The sequence below is a fragment of the Sorex fumeus genome, unplaced genomic scaffold (assembly GCF_029834395.1).
Source record: "Sorex fumeus unplaced genomic scaffold, SorFum_2.1 ptg000007l, whole genome shotgun sequence".
In the NCBI taxonomy this organism is placed as follows: domain Eukaryota; kingdom Metazoa; phylum Chordata; class Mammalia; order Eulipotyphla; family Soricidae; genus Sorex; species Sorex fumeus.
In genome coordinates, this window is record NW_026606064.1 from 24,015,543 (window position 1) to 24,038,986 (window position 23,444).

Sequence of the window (23,444 nt, forward strand, 5' to 3'; positions counted from 1 at the left end):
TGTTCTCTTTCCTTAAAGTTCTACACGGTTGATCACAGAGAGTATAGCACCAATGCTAGTATAGATTTCTTCTCTCTCTCTCTCATATATATAATATATAAATACATATATACACACACACACACAAATACATATACATATACATATATATGAATATATGATACACATACACACACTATTTGGCATATGGGCCACACCAGCAGTATTTAGAGCTTAGTCCTGGCTCTGTGCTGAGCTGGGTGAGGCTGGGGAGACCATGTGGGATGGCAGGGATTAGGGAATGAACCCAGGTTGGTTGCATGCAAGGGAAGTGCTCTACCTGTTGTACTATCTCTCTGGCCCCAGTTCACACAGATTCCTGAGTCAGAAAGAACGGACTTTAAGTATGTGTTGCCTTATTTACTAGTTGAGAACTGAAAGAATTTACTTTACATTGTATGTATACAGTGAATGGTAAAAATAAGGAGCTAGTGTAATCAATACAATCATTCAATCATAAAAAATTTACTGGTGTAGGTAGGACAGGTGTTATCTTTCACTGCCCATTTTTCACAGGTTGATACTGATTTTCACTGAATTGAAGAGATTGACAGCAGGACGAACTCAGGACATAGACATCAGATTAAAAAATTTTTTAAATCTTCTTTGTCAGTAAATATTCTTTCCTCCCTCACACAAGGTAAAGAACACCAAACTCTTTGAAGCAATAAAACACAAAGTAAAAGAGAGTATTCTGCTTGCTATTTGTTAACGGTCGTTAGTAATACGTGTCTAGCCATATGTTATACTGCAAACCACAGTACCCAAAAGAAGAGAGAGAGAGAAAGAAGAAAAATGTCTTCCATAAAGGCAAGCTGGAGGGAAGTGATAGGAGGGAAACAGGGGACACTGGTTGTGGGGAATGCACAATGGTGGAGGGATGGGTGTTGGAATATTGTATGACTGAAATCCAACCATGAACACCTTTTAAACTCTATATCCCAATGGTGATTAAATTAAAATTTTTTTTAAAGGCTTAAAAAGTCAATTGTACACATTTCAATGAATTCTCAAGTAATATTTCAGAAAAGAGACTTTAGACATTTGTCATTTAGTATCATATTTGCTGCTAATTAAATCTTCATTTAATCAGTAACTCATCTCCCTGGAAAAGCAGTAAGTTCATACAGCAAAAGGAAATAAAGGCAACAACCTATTCAAATCAACTTTCTCCTAATTCAACTGAAATAATTTTAACTTAAATGTTAGCACTTTATAAATTATTCAAAGACCGTCACTGGAAAACTCAGTTTGACCTTAAAAAAGTTAGTAGCACTATATCCATGTGTTGATTTTTAATGCTTAAAACTTTTTAATGTAAAATTCTTTAAATTATCATTTAAAATTATCATTTAGAAATCTTTTAAATGATAAATTCTCTTCTCATTTAAAAGATTAGATTGTTTGTTTAGAGCACAAATAAAGTATTAAGTGAAATACTAGAAATCATATACATGTTCACTTTCTAAAATACTATTTACCAAATATTTGGAATGACTATTATTTTATTCATTATACTGTTATAATAATAATAAATATCCAATACTATTTATTCACATTTAGATAATAACTCTTTCATGTTTTTATGAAAATAAAAACAGATGGTATTGTAAGTTTAGTATTCACTTTTAGTTGCAAATTAAAAGTAATAGTGGATCCTACAGTAACAGGACCCTGAAAATATTTCATTTGATAAAATAATATGGTACATATCCACAATTATTGTTATACTTTATTTAGAAAAAATATTTAACAATTGTGACAATAATACAATCTCTGAATCTATAAAATCAGAATATCAACTCTTACCAGGATTCTTCTTTAAGAGTCGATATTTTTTCTGGAAGAAAAAACCCATGCCATTTTGAAGACATAATCAGTTCTTGTGGTATTTTTTTTGATGCATCATAATAGTGACCAAATCTTGAAGAGGTTACTGGTCCAGCCTGTTATAAAAACCAATATTTGTTATTAAAATTTGCAAAGCATAATTTATTTATTCTAGATGCTAAATTATTGATAAATTCAGGTATTATCATTTTGTTTGTTTTTAATTGTTTTTGGGGAGTTGGACAGATCCAGTTGTTGCTCAAGTTTTTCTCCTAGCTTTGTATGGAGGGATTGCTTTTGGCAATTCAAGTTTTTTAGTGCCAAAAGAAACCTGTTAAATATTTACTCACTAAATTTAAAAAAAATGTATACAAGTCTTTGTTATCTAAAATAAGTCATAATAAAAAATCAATTTTTCATCTCACATTTCTTTTCTCCTTTCAATTTGGAAAGAATTTAAGGATCTCTTTAATTTTTTGTTATATTGTATATAACAAAGGTCAAAATTTTCATTTATATCATTCTTATTTAATTTTTAAAATTCAGGATTTAATATAAAATTAAATATTAATTTTCCAAGGATTAAGTATAAACTGAATTAAAATGAACTCACTGATGAAGAGTTCAAGAAAAATGAGTTACTAAAATATTGTAAACTGAGCCTTATCTTAAAACTAAATTTTACAAAAAGCATATATAAATACTCATATTTAGAATATTTCTTACTACCTGAAAATTAACCTTACAGTATAAAATGTGCTGAGATTGTTTAGATGATACAAGGTACAGGACGAAGTAGAAGAAGAACATATGATCTACGTTAGGTAAGAAATCTGGCATACTCATTAGTTCATTAATGATTCCCCTTTTGTTCTCTCTACTAATATTGTCTAATAAATTTTCACAAAATCTCCAGTAACTATGCTATAAATTTGTTTACATAGGATGTAAATTGTATTAGAGATAGACTTAAAATTATACAATGAAGACAAAAATAATATAGCATTACTATGATACTGCTTTCAGTGGACTCTGGGCTGATTTCTTCCATTTGACATATTAGAAATACAAATACATCTCAATCCAAAGTTGAATTACTAACAAAGACTACCTGACAATGTGGTTTTTAATAAAATCTTTGATCTAAAATTATGTAATTTCCACTGTCCTGACTGATACAGAACCAGTGGGTTTTAGAATATTAAAAAAGACAAGGCAATTTCTGTGGAAATGGCAGAACTGCACACAGTAGGTTCTTAAGCTGCTTTCCCAAAGATTTTTAAATTTATATAAGAAGTAGTTAGCTGCTTGATAATACATCCATGCATTTTGAGACCTTAAGAATTCATTTTAAATGTCTATAATCATCAAATTAATTAGTAATATAGAATTTCAATAATTAAATTGCAGTAGAAACATCTTCAGAGGTCATGAATTTGACATTTAAAATAATATTTCATCATTCAGAAGGTACTATTTATTTTCATTAATGAATGAGACCTATCAATAGACTTACTCTAATCATTTCAGCACAATATACACAGAAGTATGGTTCTTAGAACATGATTTCTCTCTTTAGATAGTATTCACAAACAATTTATGTTACATTAAAATGTTTCTTAAAAATAGGGTGTAAAATTTTAAAATGTAAAGTTATTAGTCTAAAGCAATTTAAACAAGGTCTGTTCTTTGGCCTATAATCTATTCTTTATCCGGATTATAGTTCAGAATGTTTTTACTGCAATCTCTGCTAGAGCTCATCTTTTTATTGTGTAAGTCCAAGCCCCCTTAATGTTTTAGAAAGGCCTTGACTAACTGAACTTTGATCTGATGTCTTCATTGAGAAAAACACCAGGTTGCCCATTTCAGATGCAAATCCTCCTAAGGCCCAATAGAATTTAGTAAAGACAGCAAAAAAGAAGAAACAAGAAGTTTCCAGGATCCTCTTTGAGAATCCTGGGGCACACTGGTGTCCTTAATCCACACTGCTGCATGGATTAAGGTAGGTGATAACCTTTCCTGATTCAAAAGAATAAGCAGAGTGCCTACAAACTGGGTGGAGACTAGGATTTGGTCATAATAAAACACCATGCAATAAAAGCTTGGTCTATGTCAGAAACCTCTGAAAAGGCCTCAATGTACCACATTCCCAGGCCTAGTAGGGAAGCTTGCAAAAGCCTACCTGAATCAAATAAGCATGAATAATCTATTTTAGCAGACTGGCCATGGGGAGAGAGAAAGAAAGAGAGACTTTTCTCTTCTTTTAAGTTTGAGTTAATAAATTTATTAGCAAACTGAAGGTTCTTGAAGTCCTATGCACTCAGAGAAATATGCTAAATTGCCAAGAAGCAAAGTATGCTTTTAAAGTTGCCGTCTCTCTTAATGTTTCTAATTATAATATTAATGTGATAGAAATCTGAGATTTGGGATGAATCAAAGCAGAAAATTGATTTCATGCTGTGACAGTTTACACATAGAACACATATAATTCATTAGAATATAAAAATGAATTTAGAAGCTTTTATTACAATTAATTTTGGTTTAAGAAATTAAGATTAGCTATGGTACCTAAAATATTTACAAGGTAGTAGATACTTTCATTAACGAGGAAAGTATTTAATCCTTAGGTTAAAATTACAGTGAAAAATAATAGACTCTTAGAGGTTAAAACAAAATTGTTAAGTTTTTTTCTATGTAAGACAAAATGAATAACAAATTCTTGTGAAACAGTTTTGGTATCTTTTGAGGTCTAGAATTGTGAAAAAGATAAAATATTCCCTCTAAAACATAACTAAACTGCCTTAAATTTAGACTAAAACTTTAAGAACTTTCAACTTTTCAAAAATATGTTACATTACTAACTGCTAAAATGATGATCAATAACTAAGTTGATAAAAAATACTGTTTTAGTTTTACATTATAAAGGTATTTATTTCACATACACAAATGACCTTTTATAAAACTCTGGATAAGAGTGAAATGGAATAGTTAAGTGAAAATTTGTTAAAAGAAATTGAACTCTGGTTGCAGGGGGCGGGAGGGAGACCAGGAGTTCAGAGCTAATACCACCCCCACCTTCAGTATGTTGGAAAGAAACAAAACTTTCCTAGAAAAGCTGTAACACAACTAAACATTTTCTTGTTATCATTATCTCCCTTTTCTCAGTATGGTCTATCAGAAAGCAAGAACTCCAAGGTTACTGAACCACTCTGAGCTTCAATCCAATGACCAGAAATGAGAGTTAATAATAATTTTCAATTGTATTATCAGAGTATAATGCAATACTTATGATAGTCGGTAAATAATAAAATACTAAGTAAATTTTCCTTATGTGTCATGATTTACTAAAGAATCAGATGCTGTCATTATTCTCTGTGGAAAATTTATTGTCTTACAATAGGTACATATCTACCATAGGATTCTCTGTGGCTGAACCACAAGTAAGAATTTCTCCATTAATATAACAAGGTACTAACATGCTCTCATGAATTGCTGGAACCATATTAGCCTTGATAGTAGAGTTCTATACTACTGAAGAAATTGTTTAAAAAAATGCTATAGACTGACATCACTCAGCATATTGACTAGTTTCATTCCATGTTGCAGCAAAAGGAAAACATCATTAACAGTATTATAAATCACAGTTTTTCAATCAATACATTAAAAAAGATATTCTAGTAATTTGCAGAGAAACTGAGGAACTGGAACAGATGACTGGATAAAAAGATAGCATGTTCTTCAAGAAAAGCATAATCAGGATGAGGAGAGGGAGTGTTTCCTATTTTCTTTCTTTCTCTTTTGTTTTGGGGCTACAGCTGGTTGTGCTTAGGGCATACTTCTGGTTTGAGCTAGAGATCATTCCCAGCAGTGTTTGGGTGGTTGGGAATTGAACCCAACCTCTCCTCCCCTTCCCTCTCTTAACCACCTAGTAGAGAATTCTATGACTGTGTCTAGGCTTTATAGGAGGGGAAACTATGACTGATATGTGCTATGCATATAAAAGTGGGCGGGTGAAACAGGAAACCAAATCAGACATTAGTATTACAAGAGCGTTGAAAACATAATTCTGTCTTTTGAAAAGTAACATTTATTTCTATGTGGAAAATTAGAGAAGGCAATTGTAAACTATGGGAATTGTTTCTCATCAGGTCAGAATTTCTGTCTCCTCTACCAGGATGACAATGCCTGGTAAACATGAATGTATTCTAAAAAAGGCTGCAGAGTCATCTCAAAGATCTGAGTTTACGTTTTGCATTTGAGAGGTCTGGTTTAATCCCTGTTGCTGCATATCCCCTAAGCACCACCAGGAGTGACCTCAGAGCACACTGGAGTAGCACACAGTAAGCACAGGTGTGGCTCCAACAGAACCATAGCCACTTCCCCCCAAATTTTCTGAAAAACAAATGAAGCAGACAACCAAATGAGGGTGCCAATAAGTCAACAAAGCTTTCACCAATAACAGAGCACTGGAGCTTTAGTGGCAGGCTTGCTGTCATTTGTGTCTACATTTCTAAAGTTTTTCCTCACTTCCTCTGAGCCTATTTTGAATAGATAATGGTACCAGATGGTTGAGCTTGAAACTGTAATGATTGAAAATGTAGTAATTCTAAAGAGCTACAGTCATATTGAACCATAGGTAACCAATGCTAAATAGAAATGGCTTAATTAGTCCACTTACTCTGGTTTCCAATCCTAGGAAAAAAGATTGTATACAGAGATTTTGAGGAAATAAAATAATCTATTTTACTAAAATAAATTTGCATAATTAAAAAAAGTCATCTCAACTGAATACTCTAGCGACTGGTTAGGGATCTGAAGAGAGGGAGGATGATAAAGAAGGGAACACCAAATAAAGGTGTTGGGAGGATCCTCCCAGGATGGGAGAAGCATGCTGAAAGTAGACTATAGACCAAACATGATTGTCACCCATTGCCTCTTTTGCAAACCACAACACCCAAAAAGAGAGAGAGAACAAAAGGGAATGCCCTGCCACAGAGGCAGGGTGGGATGGGAGGATGGGGGGTGGGATGGATACTGGGATCCGTGGTGGTGGGAAATGGGCACTGGTGGAGGGATGGGTATTTGGTCATTGTATAACTGAAACCCAAGCACAAAAATTTGTAAGTCTACAACTGTACCTCATGATGTCTCACTAATAAAAATTTAAAAAAAAAAGCTGAAAAAAAAAGAGAGAGGGAGGATGAATATGTGAAGCACAGAGAAGTGAAACTATTATTTTTCTGACCTGTTTTATTCAATCATTCATGAATCAGATAGTACCTAAATAGCAAGTAGATGTTATAGATAATGGTAGATATATGCGATTACACATTTCTGAGACTCACAGAATGGCTGAAAGAGTGAATGTAAGGAACCTATAAACTTTAGTTGATATAATGCACAAATATTTTGCTTTATATATTCATATGAAATACACCACAGCAATATAATAGAAGATGGGACATGAAGGCTACACTGGAATTCTTGCTGCTTCCTGTTCATTTGTTCTATAAACCTAAAACTTACCTAAAAGCCTATTAAAAATAACTCAACAAATTAAATACCCACTTATTTAAATATACAATATACACTATATTGCAGTTAAAGAATAAGAGGCATTGGGCTAGAGAGGCTACAGGAAGTAAGGCTCTTGCTTTGCATGTGGATGTAGTAGCTGTGACTGTGGTTCTTATTCCCAGTACCAGAGCGGGTCCCCCAAGCATCACTAGGGGTCACTCCCAAGCACAGAGCCAGAAATAAGATGGGAACGAAGCCAGGTGTAAACTACTCCTTATACAATCAGCACTATCACTATTTCCCACCCCAAGAATAAGAGATTCTATAAAATTCTACAATAAAAAGATTCTATAAATTAAAAGTAAAACACATTTAAAAATTTTAGAAATAATTTGCATATTCACTTACCTCCATCCTGGGTAATAACTGGTAACGCCAGGCTATTTTCATCTTCATATCAGATTCAGGTTTAGTATGGCTACATACATCTTCATCAAATTCTTTTTCACTATTATCAAGTAAAGGTGCAGGAAGTTCCTAAGAAAACAGAATGATATATTATTAAGCGTTTGTGATGCAAAAGAATGACCACTTTCATAAATCATAATACTAATTATAATATAGCTTTCACTATATTAAAAAATCAATGCCTTAAAATTAATTCAAGCATAAAGTCTTGATAAAGAGGTATTTCTAAAACAAAAGCCTTCCAGGTGAAGTTAAATTTTTCAGCAATGAATAGAACCTAAAGAGAATATTCAAATTTAATACTTACTGAAATTAATTCTGTTGTAACAAGAAGCAAACATTCACTTTTTAAACATTCAGGCACAGAGCAAAGTCTGGAATTAGCACTTACATATTACATGTAATTATTGTTATGTTTGCCACAAAGTAAAAATAAGACATATGTGCAATCTGTTTACTGGCTTGTAATTCTATAATTCAAAAAATTCATTCACCGAAATAATGGGCAAAATAACTAAGAATAAAGACATATATTTTGCCTCTATGAAATGTTCATTTTACACCTGCAAGTTTATGTCTCTCCTTTGAACAATGAAAATCAATTTAACATTTCTGTTTAAATGAAGAGATGTTTCATTGCAATTTTATTTTTTCTTTTTTGGAAGAAAACTACTGAGAGGCACCAAAAACTACATAGAATTTTTTTTTTGAGAAGAGATGCGATAGAAATAATGCAAAGAAAGAAAGTACATAAATTTTGTGGAGAGGGAAAATACAGACGACAATTTTAATTTTTGTTAGCTGGAATCATAGGGGACCTGGATTGGTGAACATAATCTTGGATTTTATTAAACATTAAGCTGCAGTTTTTATTCTTCAGGATAAAACTGATTGATGTTTAAAATCATGTCAAGTGATCTGCCAGAAAATACATTAATCATCATATATTTTAGTTATCTACTAAAAGACCTCAAAGTGGATTTATACTGTAAATTATGCTAGCATTAGAAGATAGTTACATAATTTAATCTCCAAATCCATCCTAAAGAAGTGCTAGTATCTTAAAACAAATTTTTTCCAATGGAAATGAACATTTTTGAGACATATAGCACAATATGACATACTGGGTTGGATTCTGCAACTAGATAGTCTGGTTTTAAATCTTCACACTAGAAGAGAAGGAAAATACATACGACAATTGGATGTGTTGTTTTAAAACTTCAGATTACTAGTTGTGTTAATTGGATATATTGTTGGTAACCAAGAATAGTGCTGAACCTACACACCACAGAGAATGGAACCCACAAATAAAAATAAAACATGAAACCTTGTGTTAATATAACTAACATCTATCACTAGATGAACATTAATAAATGATAAGCATTTTAATATATTTTATATGTATCTTCCTCTATGTTGAACAGTTTTTTAAGAAGCTTTGAACATTTTTTAAGTTTTAAGAAGCTTTTCAAAAATTAATTTATTATATATATAATGTTAGTGTACAAGACTAAATGTTAATATGTTTTAGGGGTACAATGTTATCACAGCACACCACAAGCAATGTGACAATAACTTTCCACCACAGTCCAAAAGATCATTAAAAAACCCATATATATAAGATGAAATAATTACTCTAAGTTTTATATTGATAAAAGTCACTGTTCCAAACTGTTATGCTTAACAGAATACATATTGTTTATATAAAAAAAAATATATATTTAGCTTTTTGGGTCACACCCAGAGATGCATAGGGGTTACTCCTGGCTCTGCACTCAGGAATTACTCCTGGCAGTACTCGGAGGAACCATAGGGGATGCTGGGAATCGAACCCAGGTTGCCCGCGTGTAAGGCAAATGCCCTACCCGCTGTGCTATCATGCCAGCCCCTTATCTAAAATACTTTTTCTTAATTTTTAATTGAAATAAAATTTGTATTACAAAGTTCATTATTTTATCCATTTAAAATGTGTTGTCAGTGGCTATTAGTATATTTAGAGATGAGTAATCACTACATCTCATTTTAGAACATTTGCATCACACCTAAAAAAAGTCTCATAGTCACTATTTTTTGTCTTATTTGGGGGCCACGCCCAGCTGTTCTTTGAGATCATTGCTGGTAAGTAGAATTATATAATATGTGGCCCTTTGTGTGTGGTTTCCTTCACTTAACATTATATTTCCAAGTGTCATTCCATTATAGCATGTGTCAGAACATCATTCTTTATTGTGGCTGAGTGATATTCCATTGTATGGAGAGGTGACATTTTAGTTACCCTTCATCATAAGCAGACATTTTGAGCTTTTAAAATCTTTAGGCTCATATATAGTACTGATACAAACATTCATGCATAAATATTTTCAATTATATTTGGTACTATCTAATTGGGCTGGAGCGATAGCACAGCGGATAGGGCGTTCATCTTGCATGCAGCCAATATGGCCGGCCCGAGTTCGACTCCTCCACCCCTCTCGGAGAGCCTAGCAAGCTACCCATGTATTCGATATGCCAAACACAGTAACAACAAGTCTCACAATGGAGATGTTACTGGGTTCGCTCGAGCAAAATTGATGAACAATGGGAGGACAGTGACAGTGACTATCTAATTAGTACTCTATAGATAGATTTGGTACTATTTAAATAGATAACAATAGCTTTATTTTTCTGAGACACTACCATGTATTTTTCATTGTGGCTGTACTATTTTACCTCCCCATAGCAATGTTTGAAGGTCCATTCCTTCTATACCCTTTCCAAGACTGTTTTTCCTTTTTAAAAAAGTAGCTATCATATTGGTTGTGAAATGGTATCTCACTATGGCTTTGATTTACTTTTTGTTAATGACTGATGATATTAAACATCTTTTCGTGCACGGTTTTGGCCACTTGTGTATCCTCTTTTGGATGTCTGTCATGTCCTTTGCTCATTTTTTTTTTCTTTTTGGGTCACATCTGGAAATGCACAGGAGCTACTCCTAGCTCTTCACTCAGGAATTATTCCTGGTGGTGCTTGGGGGACCATATGGGATGCTGGAAATCGAACCCAGGTCGGCCGTGTGCCAGGCAAATGCTCTACCCACTGTGCTATTGCTCCAGCCCCACCCTTTGCTCATTTTTAAACTGGGTTGCTTGTATCCATATGGGTTCCCAACCCAAAGTTTAAAAAGTTAGGCTCTAGACTGTGAAACACTGGCTGGACATTGCCCTAATGACAAGGAAATCAGGTTTGTGATGGTTGCAAGGATTTGTACTACATCTCTGCTGGGAATAGCCCCTGAGCATCACTGGGTGTGGCCCTCAAACCAAAACAACCCCCAAAATATCCATTTCCTTCAGTGAAAGGAACAATCAGAAAAATCTCTAACCAAGGGATAAAAAGCACACAAATATTTTTAAAGAAAAATTGGTAACTCCTAATGACTCAAACAAGAGACAAATATATTAACTAGAAAACAAAAAGGTGATATTGTTTTATTTTACATATTCAAACTCAGGGAAGGCCATAGAAGAAAAACAAGAGATGAGGAAAATTTGGTGAGATGTGGAAAAAAGAGAATGCTTGTATACTACTGTGAGAATATAAATGGTGCACACACTATGTCACACAAATGAGAGGTTTCTTAAAGTATTGCAGTTATCATATGACCCAACAACTATATTCTGGTTATATATCCTAAGAAAACCTAATCACTATCATAAAAAAGGTTTATAACAGCATTATTAACAATACTCAAGTGGAAATAAAATGGCCATCAAACAACAAACAAAATAAACAATATGGTAGGTATACTTCCCTATACCTATACAACATGGTAGGTATTAACAGAATAGTATTCAGTCAAAAAAAAAAAAAAAGGAAATCTTGCCATTTGTAAAAAGGAACCTGGCACATTTTTTTGGTATAAACCACACATAAACATGTTAATCAATCTTAATAATATCACCCCAATAGGGCTAGGAAGTTTTTTGAGGACGGCCACACCTGGTGGTGCTCAGGGCTTTCTCCTGGCTCATATTCAGGAATTACTCCTGGTAGTGCTTGGGAGACCGTATGGGGTGTTGGGGGTCAAACTCAGGTTGGCCACCTGAAAAGCAAGTACCTATCTGCTATACTATTGCTCCAGCCTAGAAACAAGAGTAAAGCGTTATTTTCTAAGAATAGTAATCTTCTTCATTTTAAAAAATAAAACTAAAGCATCTCCATATAAAATTAACTACTAAATATTTTTTTAGCTTATTGTTAGAAATTCACAGAGATGAGAAAATTTTCAAACTTCTCCTAACCACACAACCAAATAAATGCAACTTCAGAAAGAGGCAGGAAGCAGCCTCTGTGTTCAAGCATGATGGGTTCAAGCTCTACTACCACTACCAAAAACGCAGGTTTATAAGTTATGTGTAAGTCAGGATGTAACACATAACGCAAGTAAAAGTATCTGCTCTATATTTGGGCAGAAACAACAGTATATTTTACTTAAAATTTTTTTTCATTTGGAAAAGTATTACAAGTAACTAATATTAAAATATACTTCCTTCAGTAATAAAATATACTTAATTTTTTTCACCAGAAGCATCTGTTCTCATACAGAAGATATTGTAAACATATTACTTTCCTTCTAAATTCATGTCATTGTATGCTTAACAGATATATTATTTTGTGGTCTTTACTTTGGCAGATGCACTAGCAAAATCTGATTCCAACAGTTTGACCCTTCTCACTTTTAATGTTCTCTAGGGCATAATAAAACCAAAGATACAATCCCTCAGCAGTTAATGAAGCTTAACCTCCCACCCTCTTAATTACCAATGCATTACACTATCAGCATCATACTCCTCTCTAAGCTCATTTACAATTCAGCAGAAGTACTACTGAGCTATTATGTAGCAACATAATCCATGCAACACAAGAAATCCTTCTTAAAAATAAATTCCTTTCATACTTGCAGGTTTTGGTAATGTATTATTAATACTACTTAAGTGTTATTCTTTTATCGGTAAATATTGCTTTAGTAAATTTATTACTTTGTTAATTTGGGACAGTTTTGGAGGAAGAATTTGTTTTCTGACACAAGAAAGAAAGAAATGTTACTCATCATAATTTGAGTATAAAAGTATCTCAACATCTATACTTAATAGCTTAAATATTCGCCACATTATATTCAGTAAAGTATTTAAAAGCTGGGGGGGAGGTAAGTGTTAAAAATATTTGGAAATAGTATAGGCTGCATAGTAAGTTGAGGAGTAGAAAGTTTTAAAAACATATATTTTAAGATTAGTAATCAGCAATTAACATTTTGATCCATATTTCAAACAAATTCAGTACACATTAGGAAATGTCTGTGAAACTGAATTTTTTCCTGGAATATAAAGGTGGCAAAATTCCTGATATTACAAGAAAGATGAAAAAACAGTTTGAGGTAGAATAAAAATTATTTTTAAAATAAAACTCAAATTTAGCCCTAGACAAAAATAACACTTTCAAATTGGCTGAAAAATCAATTACATGAATATTAAAATTAAAAAATGAGACCATTAGCTAAGAGCAATGTTCTTGATATTTTCCCAACTACAACTGAGAAAAGGAGCATAATGTGAACGAGATATGGAAGTTTGCATTAGAAGTCATTCAAAAAAAAGTGGAAAGGATTGCACCAAGTTAAAAAAAATACATAACAACACTATCTTCAATTTAATGCAAATCATAATCTATTTTAAAATATATAATAAACCATCACATTTCTAACAGCATGAGCTATATAAGAGAACCTCAGAGCAATTTAAATTTAGACATGAAGTTAATCCCTGAGTTCTATCACAACTTGGTAGTAGGTTTGGAAATTGAGATATAAGTAAATTTAAATTCTTTTTTTAGATGCTGGCAATGTGTTTGCTAACACCATGTCTTTTTTGGGGGGGAGGGTGGGCATAACCAGGGTAATAAGGAATTACTCCCCACCTTCCATGCAGGAATTACTTTTGGCGGTACGTAAAGACCACATGGGATGCTGGGGATTGAACCCAGGTTGGCCATGTGCAAGGCAAGTGTGCTAGCTGCTGTAATATCTCTCTGGATCGTCACTCTAAGTCTTTTTCTTTTTAAATTTTATTTTCATAAAGTTGTTCAGAGCAATTGATTATACTCAATATTTCAACACCAATCCCACCACCATTACCCCTGCCCTCCACCATGATTTTGAATTTTCTCAGTGCCACTAACGCCTGCCCCACAGGCAGATGCTAAATAATTTATTTTGTATTGCTTGTTATGAATAATAGCATCGTAAGTCACACAGTCACAAAGTGGCCATGTGCACCTGGATATCTAATACTTTAAATAATTGGGGTCCGGAGATATCTCTGTGGAGAGCTGCCATCTTCTGAGATTCATTCGTGATTCTCTGGATCTTGGCACTTAATGCGCTAAAATGGTACCAGGAGGCAGTTCCTGGGCATGATGGTTAGGACACCCGATGGGTGGGAGATGGGGAGGAGTGCCTCCTACCCACCTCCATGTGGTATGGAGTTTTCCATCATTGGTCCCGGGTACCTGGGTTTTTCTTCTGGATGTTTGTAGCCACCAGGGTTCATCTGGCGCAGGAGGAGACAGAGAATGTCTGCTCCATCTGAGGTGCCTGGGTGAAAGGTTTAAACAAGACAACCATCTCCTTTTAATGCACTGTAGCACTGTCCTCCCATTGTTCATCGATTTGATCGAGCAGGCACCAGTAACGTCTCTATTGTGATACTTGTTACTGTTTTTGGCATATCGAATATGACACGGGGAGCTTGCCAGGCTCTGCTGTGCAGGTGGGATACTCTTGCTAGCTTGCCGGGCTCTCTGAGAGGAAGGAAGAATCGAACGTGGGTCAGTCGCATGCAAGGCAAATTGCCCTACCCACTGTGCTATTGCTCCAGCCCATCCTTTCAATACTGCCTATAAAAGGCATCAGTTATAAGAAATTTAAAGGGAAGTGTAGGCAGTTCCTAACATTCTGACATTATTAGGGCCGATAATAATTTTTTCCCATATATAAAAATCAGAACTGTCAAGGCTGTTCATAACAACTATCCAAAGGGCCTAAAATAATTTTGTCATTTTTTCAAAATATTTGATACAGAATTTTGTGTATTTTTAAACATTTAAAAGTGGGCCGGAGTGATAGCATAGTGGGTAGGGAATTTGCCTTGCACATGGCCAACCTGGGTTCGATTCCTTCGAGCCTAGCAAGCTACTGAGAGTATTCTGCCTGCACAGCAGAGCCTGGCAAGTTCCCTATGTCTTATTCGGTATGCCAAAAACAGTAACAACAAGTTTCACAATGGAGATGTTACTGGTGCCCTTTCGAGTAAATCGGTGAACAATGGGAGGACAGTGCTACAGTGCTAATATAAAAGTGATATTACCTATTCCTTCAAAATATTCTCATAAGTTGAAACAAATTTCTTAGGAACTTCGTTACTTTTACTGACACAGAAGCAGGGACATATTTGTTGGTATATATTAAAAAGTCTCCAATGGAGATGTTACTGGGCCCGCTCGAGCAAATCGACGATCAACGGGAGGGCCTTTACCTTTACCTTATATATTAAAATATTTAGCCTTTGAGCCTAAGTTGAGGTCAGGTCAAGAATGTGGTGTAGTGGTAGAACACATGATTCAAATAATTAGCACATATATGGCCTGGGGTTTGAGTCCCAGCACACACAGTCACAAATGGAGTTTTTCCTTTTACAAAGTAAAAGTTCACATATTGAACAGTGTTATTTAATTTAGCTCTGATCACACAAGTAATAATATTTTACTAAGGACAATAAAAATTAAAGACAAGAGTGTTACTAATTCGGTAATCACCATTGTTAAAATATGTGAACTTCTGTGTGCATATGTAATCTATGTACCTATATGCTTATATCTATCACTATATATAGACACACTATACATGTGCATATATCTATATGCATATATCTACATATCACTAGTTACAGAAAGACTTGTAGAAACCAACATAGTACTTGCAAAAAGAAGTTCACAAAAAGCAAATTTTATACTTAATCCCTGGTATTAACAGTTTCAGTTAGTAAGACCAACATTCAATAATCCCCTGTATTATAAATGTTTATTGTATAAGGTTATATATTAACCCATTTTTAAGAAAACATGACTAAGAATATTCTCATTAAGCAAACACCTTGTATAAAATTGACTACAGAAGAATTCTTATATTGGCAAATAATTCCCATAAAATTCCTTTTCATAATAAATATCCCTATTAAATATAAATGAATTTCTAAAATAATTAAATGTTGAGCCAGTAATAAAACTTTACAAACTTTACTTGGAATCATAGAGTTTTTAAATTTTTAGAAAAGAAATAGTGCAAGGTTTCAGGGATATGTACAGTCAAAGTCATTTCACTTAGGACTGAAGTCAGACATTATCTTCTGGAAAGAGATTTAGAATAGTTAAAATTTTACTAAAGAATATCAAGATGTTACTGGTTTTATTTGTTTGATGTCATATTCTTTAATTTTTCTAGAATAAAGCCAGCTCATAGGAAATATCACCAGCAAAAATCAGGGTATTTTCAGGTACTAAGTAAAAACAGTAATCACTTAATTTTAAAAATTAATTTTGAAAATAATTTTTTGGTAGTACATTGGTGTTTATAGGACAAAATGAGTTGTCTTTCTTCTTTTGGAGTATAAATAAATGAAGAGAACTGGTATAAACAGGTTTTCTTAAATACTATACTACCCTGTATTTTATAATCTATTTGTTTAATTTTTCAGGGGTTGAGGGTTGGGCCACACCTGGCTGTGATTAAGGCTTATTTCTGGCTCTGTGCTCAGGGGTCATTCTTGGTGGTGCTTAGGGTATCATACAAAATACCAGAGATGGAATCTGGAGTCATTCATGTACACCTTACCTCTTATATTATCTCACAGGCCCATAATAACATACTTTAAGAAACACATAGGATCAGCTTCACTTCACAGGCTGAGATCTATTTTCTACTTTTACTTTAACTCTTCAGTTTAATTCTGTCTTGTTTTTGAAATCTAGCATACACTTTTAGACATACTTTAAGAATGTAAACAAAATTAATTTAGCATATTTCTGTTTCATTCATTAGCATACAATACTATCCAAGGATAGACTGGTGAATTATGTTTACTTTGTGCACATGTAGTCAGATTTTTTGACTGACATAATGGAAATAGCTCAAAGGGAGCACATGCCAAGGATTACAATCCTCAGTTTCAATCCTCAGCACCACATGGTCTCCTGAGCACTCTTAGGTGTAGCCCTGATAGAACCACAGAGGATGCCCAACAAACAAAAATAAGTCTAAAAATTTCAGGAAAGACACTGGCCACTGTAAGGATGAACTCAGTATCACCTGGAGAGATAGGGAGCCTGTGTCCTCTGAGATTCCGCAGAATAAAGTAAATCCTTTTGTACATGAGATATCTTCCCAGCCTGTCTAGGAACTTCAAGACCATGGCTGCCTGTTTCCTTTTGTGGGATCTATAATGTGCGATTACCTAAATGGTGCTGATTTCATCAATTGAAGTCATTTATTTATCCCTCCTCAAGGATATAATACTAATAGTATTCACAAATAAAATAAACTCTATTTCAAATATTCCTAATTCTTACTTTTGAGACTTCTCTTCAAGGAATGACAAAATACTATATAATCAACAGTTCCAGGATTTTTAAGATTCCTTTTGAGTATAACACAACTGCCAACTATTCAAAACCATTCATTTTCTTATGTATTTGAACTGAAATTCTTGAAAGCAACATAAGGCCTGACCTGGAGAAAGCGTTTTACAATTTACAAATACCAGATATTTCATTTTCAATTTGTAATTATGAAATAAGACAGGATATCATCCCTATCCTAATATGGAGAATGTAAAGTCCACAGCTAAGTAATAACAGGGAAACTGAAATCCATAATCAGATCGCGAGAAAATTATGCTTTTTGGGCCAAAGAGATAGTTCAATGAGCTGACCACATGGCTTGCCAGGAGGAGATCCAGACTTGAGCCCCAGCACTGCATGGTCCCCTGAGCATCGCCAGGAGCAATCTTTGAGCACAGATCTGGAAATAGTTTTCATGTATCTTCAGTGACACCAAAAACCAAACAAAACACACACTCTTCCTGAGAATAAATATCCTATTACACAGCATGACATTTTTTGCCAAATGATTTAGGCTACTTTTCTGCATGCAAATTCCTTTTTTTGTTGAATTGGTGTACAAACACGAACGCCAAAATGTGTTTATTTTAATATTATATCAGAAATGGCTCTCCCTAGCCTGTGATAGAGAGGCTGCTTTATGTTCTGTTACAATTTTATCTTATCTTTCATTTCCTTGTTGGAAAATAAGGCACATGCCATCTTTCAAAAGCTGGCTACAAATGTAGGTCACTGGAAGCAGTACTGAGCCTTTGCATGCTTTTTCTTAGTCTTTTTAGTTTGCCAAAGCAGCTCTAACTGTGGCTGCCAGGGGAGAACTTAGAATTTTAAATAAGCTCTCACAAGCAATAAGGGGTAGAGAGGGGGAAAGAGCAAAATACTGGGGTCAAACAGCAAATTTCCGGAACAATTTATACCTCAGATTTCTATGCACTAAAAGGTGCACGCGTGCGCGCGCACGCGCGCGCGCGCGCGCACACACACACACACACACACTTATACATATATGTATATATTTTGATAATTTTCTGAGCATGTAAAATGTTGACAAAGAAATCAAGGGAATATAATCTGATTATAGCTTTGCCATTAAAGAGCTCTTCTAATATTTGTTACCTATATTATGGATAGAAGAAAGTGATATTTATTTAGTCAGGAAAAAGTAAGAATGTATTGGGAAATGTGTTAATCTATGACGTATTGAACATGTAAAAAAAGCTTACAAAGTGGAATGGCAGATGGGCTAGATAATATACTGCTTTTGCTCTGAATTATTATGATATTACAGTCTTTGAAAAATGTGTAATAGAAAAATGTCCAATCAAGAATATAGACAATACACAAGAACAATATGAAAATGCTCATCAGGACAAGAGAGGGTGTTTTTTTTTTAAACTTTATTCTTTTAGGAGAGCCTGGCAAGCTACCGAGAGTATTCGATATGCCAGACACAGTAACAACAAAGTCTCCAATGGAGACGTTACTGGGCCCGCTCGAGCAAATTGACGATCAACGGGAGGGCCTTTACTTTTTTACTTTATTCTTTTAGTGATCTCAATTTTGGGGAGATCAAGAAAAGGGTTGGAACAGATATTTTTGCATTCCATTTACACAGAAAAAACAGATAGTTTACAATGCTGTAAGATCAGACAACTGACTATTCACTGGACTCAAACTTGCAATTTTTTATTTTGTGATCTGTAAATAACAGACGGATTGTAAACAAGACTAATCTAGTCATCAAATTGAAAGAAAAAAATAAACTTTAAAATATTAATTCAGGCTAGAAGCAGCTCACCAGACTAGAAGCATTTTTTTTTTTTTTGCATGATGGCGACTCAAGTTCTATCCATGAACTGCATGGTCCTCCCAAGCACTGCCAGGAGTGACCCTTAAGTACTGACCCAAAAGTAACCATCCGAGTACAGCAAGGCATGCTCCAAAACTGCCCCTCCAATTTAAAAATAAAATGTTAATTCAAATGAACGTGCTAATAACAAAAATGTCAATTTACATTAATGCATTAAATGTTAATTCAAATTAATCTCTAATACAGAGTCAGGAGTAATACTTGAGCACCACCACGTATGACTTACTGCCCCCCACCAAAAACCCAAGGAAATCAAAATTACAAGTTTTAAAGCTCCTTTAAAGCACTCTAGGCTTTCACCTAAGTACATCTGTTGTTGACTAGATAAATAAAAATGTCAATGAAACAAGTCAGTAATTAATCCTTTAATTATTAGATAATTATGCTCTAGATATTAGGTATCTCTTCCTAGAAGAAAACTACCTAACTGGCATGTCATCACAATTTAATAATGACCTAGACTATCTGAAATAGCATTTAAATTGAGGTCTGCACCACAAGTAAATATGTGAACACTGCATAAGGGTGTGCTGTGTCTGGGTTATTACAATATCAATGTCAGCAAAAGCAACAATAACAAAGGGTGGGGGGAGAAAAAAATAATAGGTCTAAGAAAAATTTTGCTTTCTCTAATTCTACAATGCTTATTACATAACATTTTATTGTGAAAATTTATTAAAAAGATATAATTAAGGGACTGGAGAGATAGTACAGCAGGTAGGATGCTTGTCTAGTACATGGTTGACATGGTTTGGATTCCTGGTACCCCATGTGGTCCCCTGAGCCTCCCCAGGAGTGATTCCTTTGTGGGAAAGCCAACTGTAAGCCTGAGCATTGATGGGTGTGTCCCCAAAACAAAACAAAAAGATGTAATTAAAAAATATGTATTTTCAAGCTCTAAAGACATGTTTTTGAGTACATTTGTGTATACAATATTTATAATATTTTATTTTATGAAAAATTGGCCTATGCACTGATAAATATTCAAATATTTTAATGTAGAAATATAATTTTTATTATTTTATAAAACATTCCATAGGAAACTTTCATAGAGACTATTCATACCTATATTTGAGAATATCAAGAAAATTATTTTGGATAAAATAGTTAACTGAAAAACACTTACCATATGTGTTTTCAAAAGCTTTAACAACACTACCTATATTGTTCCATAGGATTTTCTAAGGGGTGTAATTTTTCAGTGTTACATCTTAATGCTGACTTCCTGAAGGAGCTCTGACTACAATAGGCATGAATATGTTTTCAAGGAATGATGGATAAATTGCGGGGTGGTTATATAATATATCTTAGGCAGCTGATGGGGCTTTTTATCCTTTACTTGTCTTTTAGTTATACACAGTTTTAAGATAATTATGGTCTATAAGATTGTCTTTTTCCCTTTCTTGTACCAGAAATATTTGTCTTGGTTATAGGTTCCAGAAATTCCCAATCATACATTATAAAATTAAAACTAAGCAATTATAGGATTTTAAGCAATTATACGATTCTCCCTCCCCCACACCAATCTAGCATTGTGATCTCTAAACACTATTAATACCTTTGTGTTTGGCCATTATTACTGGTAAAAATTAAATTATAATTCTAATTGAGTAAAAGTAAAGGCCCTCCCGTTGATCGTCGATTTGCTCAAGCGGGCCCAGTAACGTCTCCATTGGAGACTTTGTTGTTACTGTGTCTGGCATATCGAATACCCTCGGTAGCTTGCCAGGCTCTCCGAACACAAAAACCTTGATTAAACTTGATTAAACACTGTGCAGAGAAACCTGCTTATATGTATTTGTAGTTAACATCTCATTTAATTAATAGACGGGTGTTTGGGCCACACCTAGCAGTGCTTTGGAACTATTTCTAGTGCTTTACTCACTAGTCACTCCTGACAGTGCTCAGGGTGCTGGGGATAGAATTATGGGGACATATGATGTTGGGGATAAAAACAGGGTCAGCCTTGTCTTTCCAGTCCCTCAACATTTCATTTTAATTTTTAGAACGATTTTATTTGTTCTCATTTTTCTCATATACTAGAAATTTTTTCTTTGTACTAACCTGCCCTGTCCTGCCCTCCCGTTGTTCATCGATTTGCTTGAGCAGGCCCAGCAACGTCTCCATTGTGAGACTTGTTATTGTGTTTTGGCATATTGAATACTTCACGGGTTGCTTGCCAGGCTGTGCTGTGCAAGCAAGATACTCTCGGTAGCTTGCCGGGCTTGCTGGGCTCTCCGTGAGAGGCGGAGGAATCGCAGAGGAATCAAACCTGGCTTGGCCGCCAGGCTGGCTGTGTGCAAGGCAAATGCCCTACCGCTGTGCTATCACTCCAGCCCTTGTACTAATCATTATAAGGAATTTAATTATATTTTTGTTGTTGTTTTGGGGAAACACCCCCTGGTACTTGGGGCTTATTTCTGGCCCTGTGCTCAGGGATTACTGCTGGCAGGGCTCAGGTGATCATATGAGGTGCTGGGAACTGAACATGCAAGGAAAGAACCTTACAAGCTAGACTATCTCTCCAGCATCTATAACTTATGTTTTTATCAGTCATAATTTTTTTATTTAGTATATAAATAGCTCTGATTTCTATCATTAATCATTTAGAGAAATATTATTAAATCAAATATTGGCATTAAAGATAAAGACTTTCTTGAACTCACATTCAATTTTATAGCTAATCTAACTTAAGCTTGAGCACATAATTGATGATCAATTGTCAGGTATGCAAAGTTGCTCCTAGCTCTGTGCTCAGGGGTCACTCCTGGCAGTATTTAGAGGATTCTATGCAGTGATACTCAGGAGATTCCAAACACTTTTTTTTTAATTTTTCAATTTATAATCTAAAAATTCCGAGCACAGAGCCAGGGAGTCAGCTCTGAGCAGGGCTGGGTATAGTTCCCCCCTCCCCCCCAAAAAAAAACAAAAAGAAATGGGAACTTACTGCCTAAGCTTTGAATCTTAACCAGTTAAACAGAAAGCTGATTTTCCTGTCTATGTATACTGGGTTTCAATTTTTACTGGAAAGACATTAAATCCTTCGGTAATTACTGTTATGTCAGAATAAGCTCAATCTCAAGTATTAGAGATTTCAGGATTTCCAAGTTTGAAAATCGCCCACTACATCTCAATAAAGAAGGAATCGACAAAAACTAAAATGAGGTTAGATTACATAAAATCCTACAAAAACCCATTTTTCTTCAGTTTATTCTGAAATTATATTATTTTATTGTGTATAATTTTTAAAAAATCATGCAGTAAAAAGGTGTTTCTCAAAATAAGCTTGCACTGTAACACTGTCCTCTTATTGTTCATTGATTTGCTTGAGTGGGCACTAGTAATGTCTCCATTGTGAAACTTGTTACTATTTTTGGAATATCAAATACGTCATGGGTAGCTTGCCAGACTTTGCCATGCGGGTGGAATACTCTTGGTAGCTTGCCAGGCTCTCCAAGAGGGGGGTGGAGGAATCAACCCGGGTTGGCCGCATGCAAGGCAAACGCCCTACCTGCTGTGCTACTGCTCCAGCCCCAAAATAAGCTTACTATATACAAATAACAAAGTTATGTGTAAAGAATATAAATATTGCTTAAATGGGTACAAGGAGATGACTCAAAGGTCAAAGAAGCATGCCTTGCATGCAGAGTACTGTATGTCCTCTCCCTAGCATCAGGATCTTCATAGTCAGTCTGACCCTAAGCTAAGTCATCCAGATGTCCTGAGAAATGCAGAGAACCACCTGACAAAACTAAGTGCTTAAAAATAATAACCTCCAAAATAAATACAATTTACAATACTTTAGAAGTAGGCCCTGGTTTGCTGCTAGCGTGGCTTTGTAGAGAAATCATGTTGGTGCCAGGAACTGAACCCAGGTTGGCCAGGTGCAAGCAGTTGCCTGGCCCACTGTACCATCTCTCAAACCCTCTTTTCTTTACAAATACACAAGCTGCTTTTTAATGTTAACTGTATAACAATGGGGTGGAGTGATACCACAGCGTTTGCCTTT

At 34.6% G+C, this 23,444-nt stretch overlaps 1 protein-coding gene across 1 annotated transcript in view; it reads right to left on the minus strand.

Annotated features, from left to right (window-relative positions):
- The window catches only part of ELP4 (elongator acetyltransferase complex subunit 4), a 207,343-nt gene that overhangs the window by 165,681 nt on the left and 18,218 nt on the right, over positions 1–23,444 (minus strand). The window contains exons 4-5 of the mRNA XM_056135529.1: positions 7,795–7,923; positions 1,849–1,985 (exon numbers count right to left, since the gene is read on the minus strand). Of these exons, the coding sequence (XP_055991504.1) occupies positions 1,849–1,985; positions 7,795–7,923 (266 nt within the window). The remainder of the gene's footprint in view (positions 1–1,848; positions 1,986–7,794; positions 7,924–23,444) is intronic.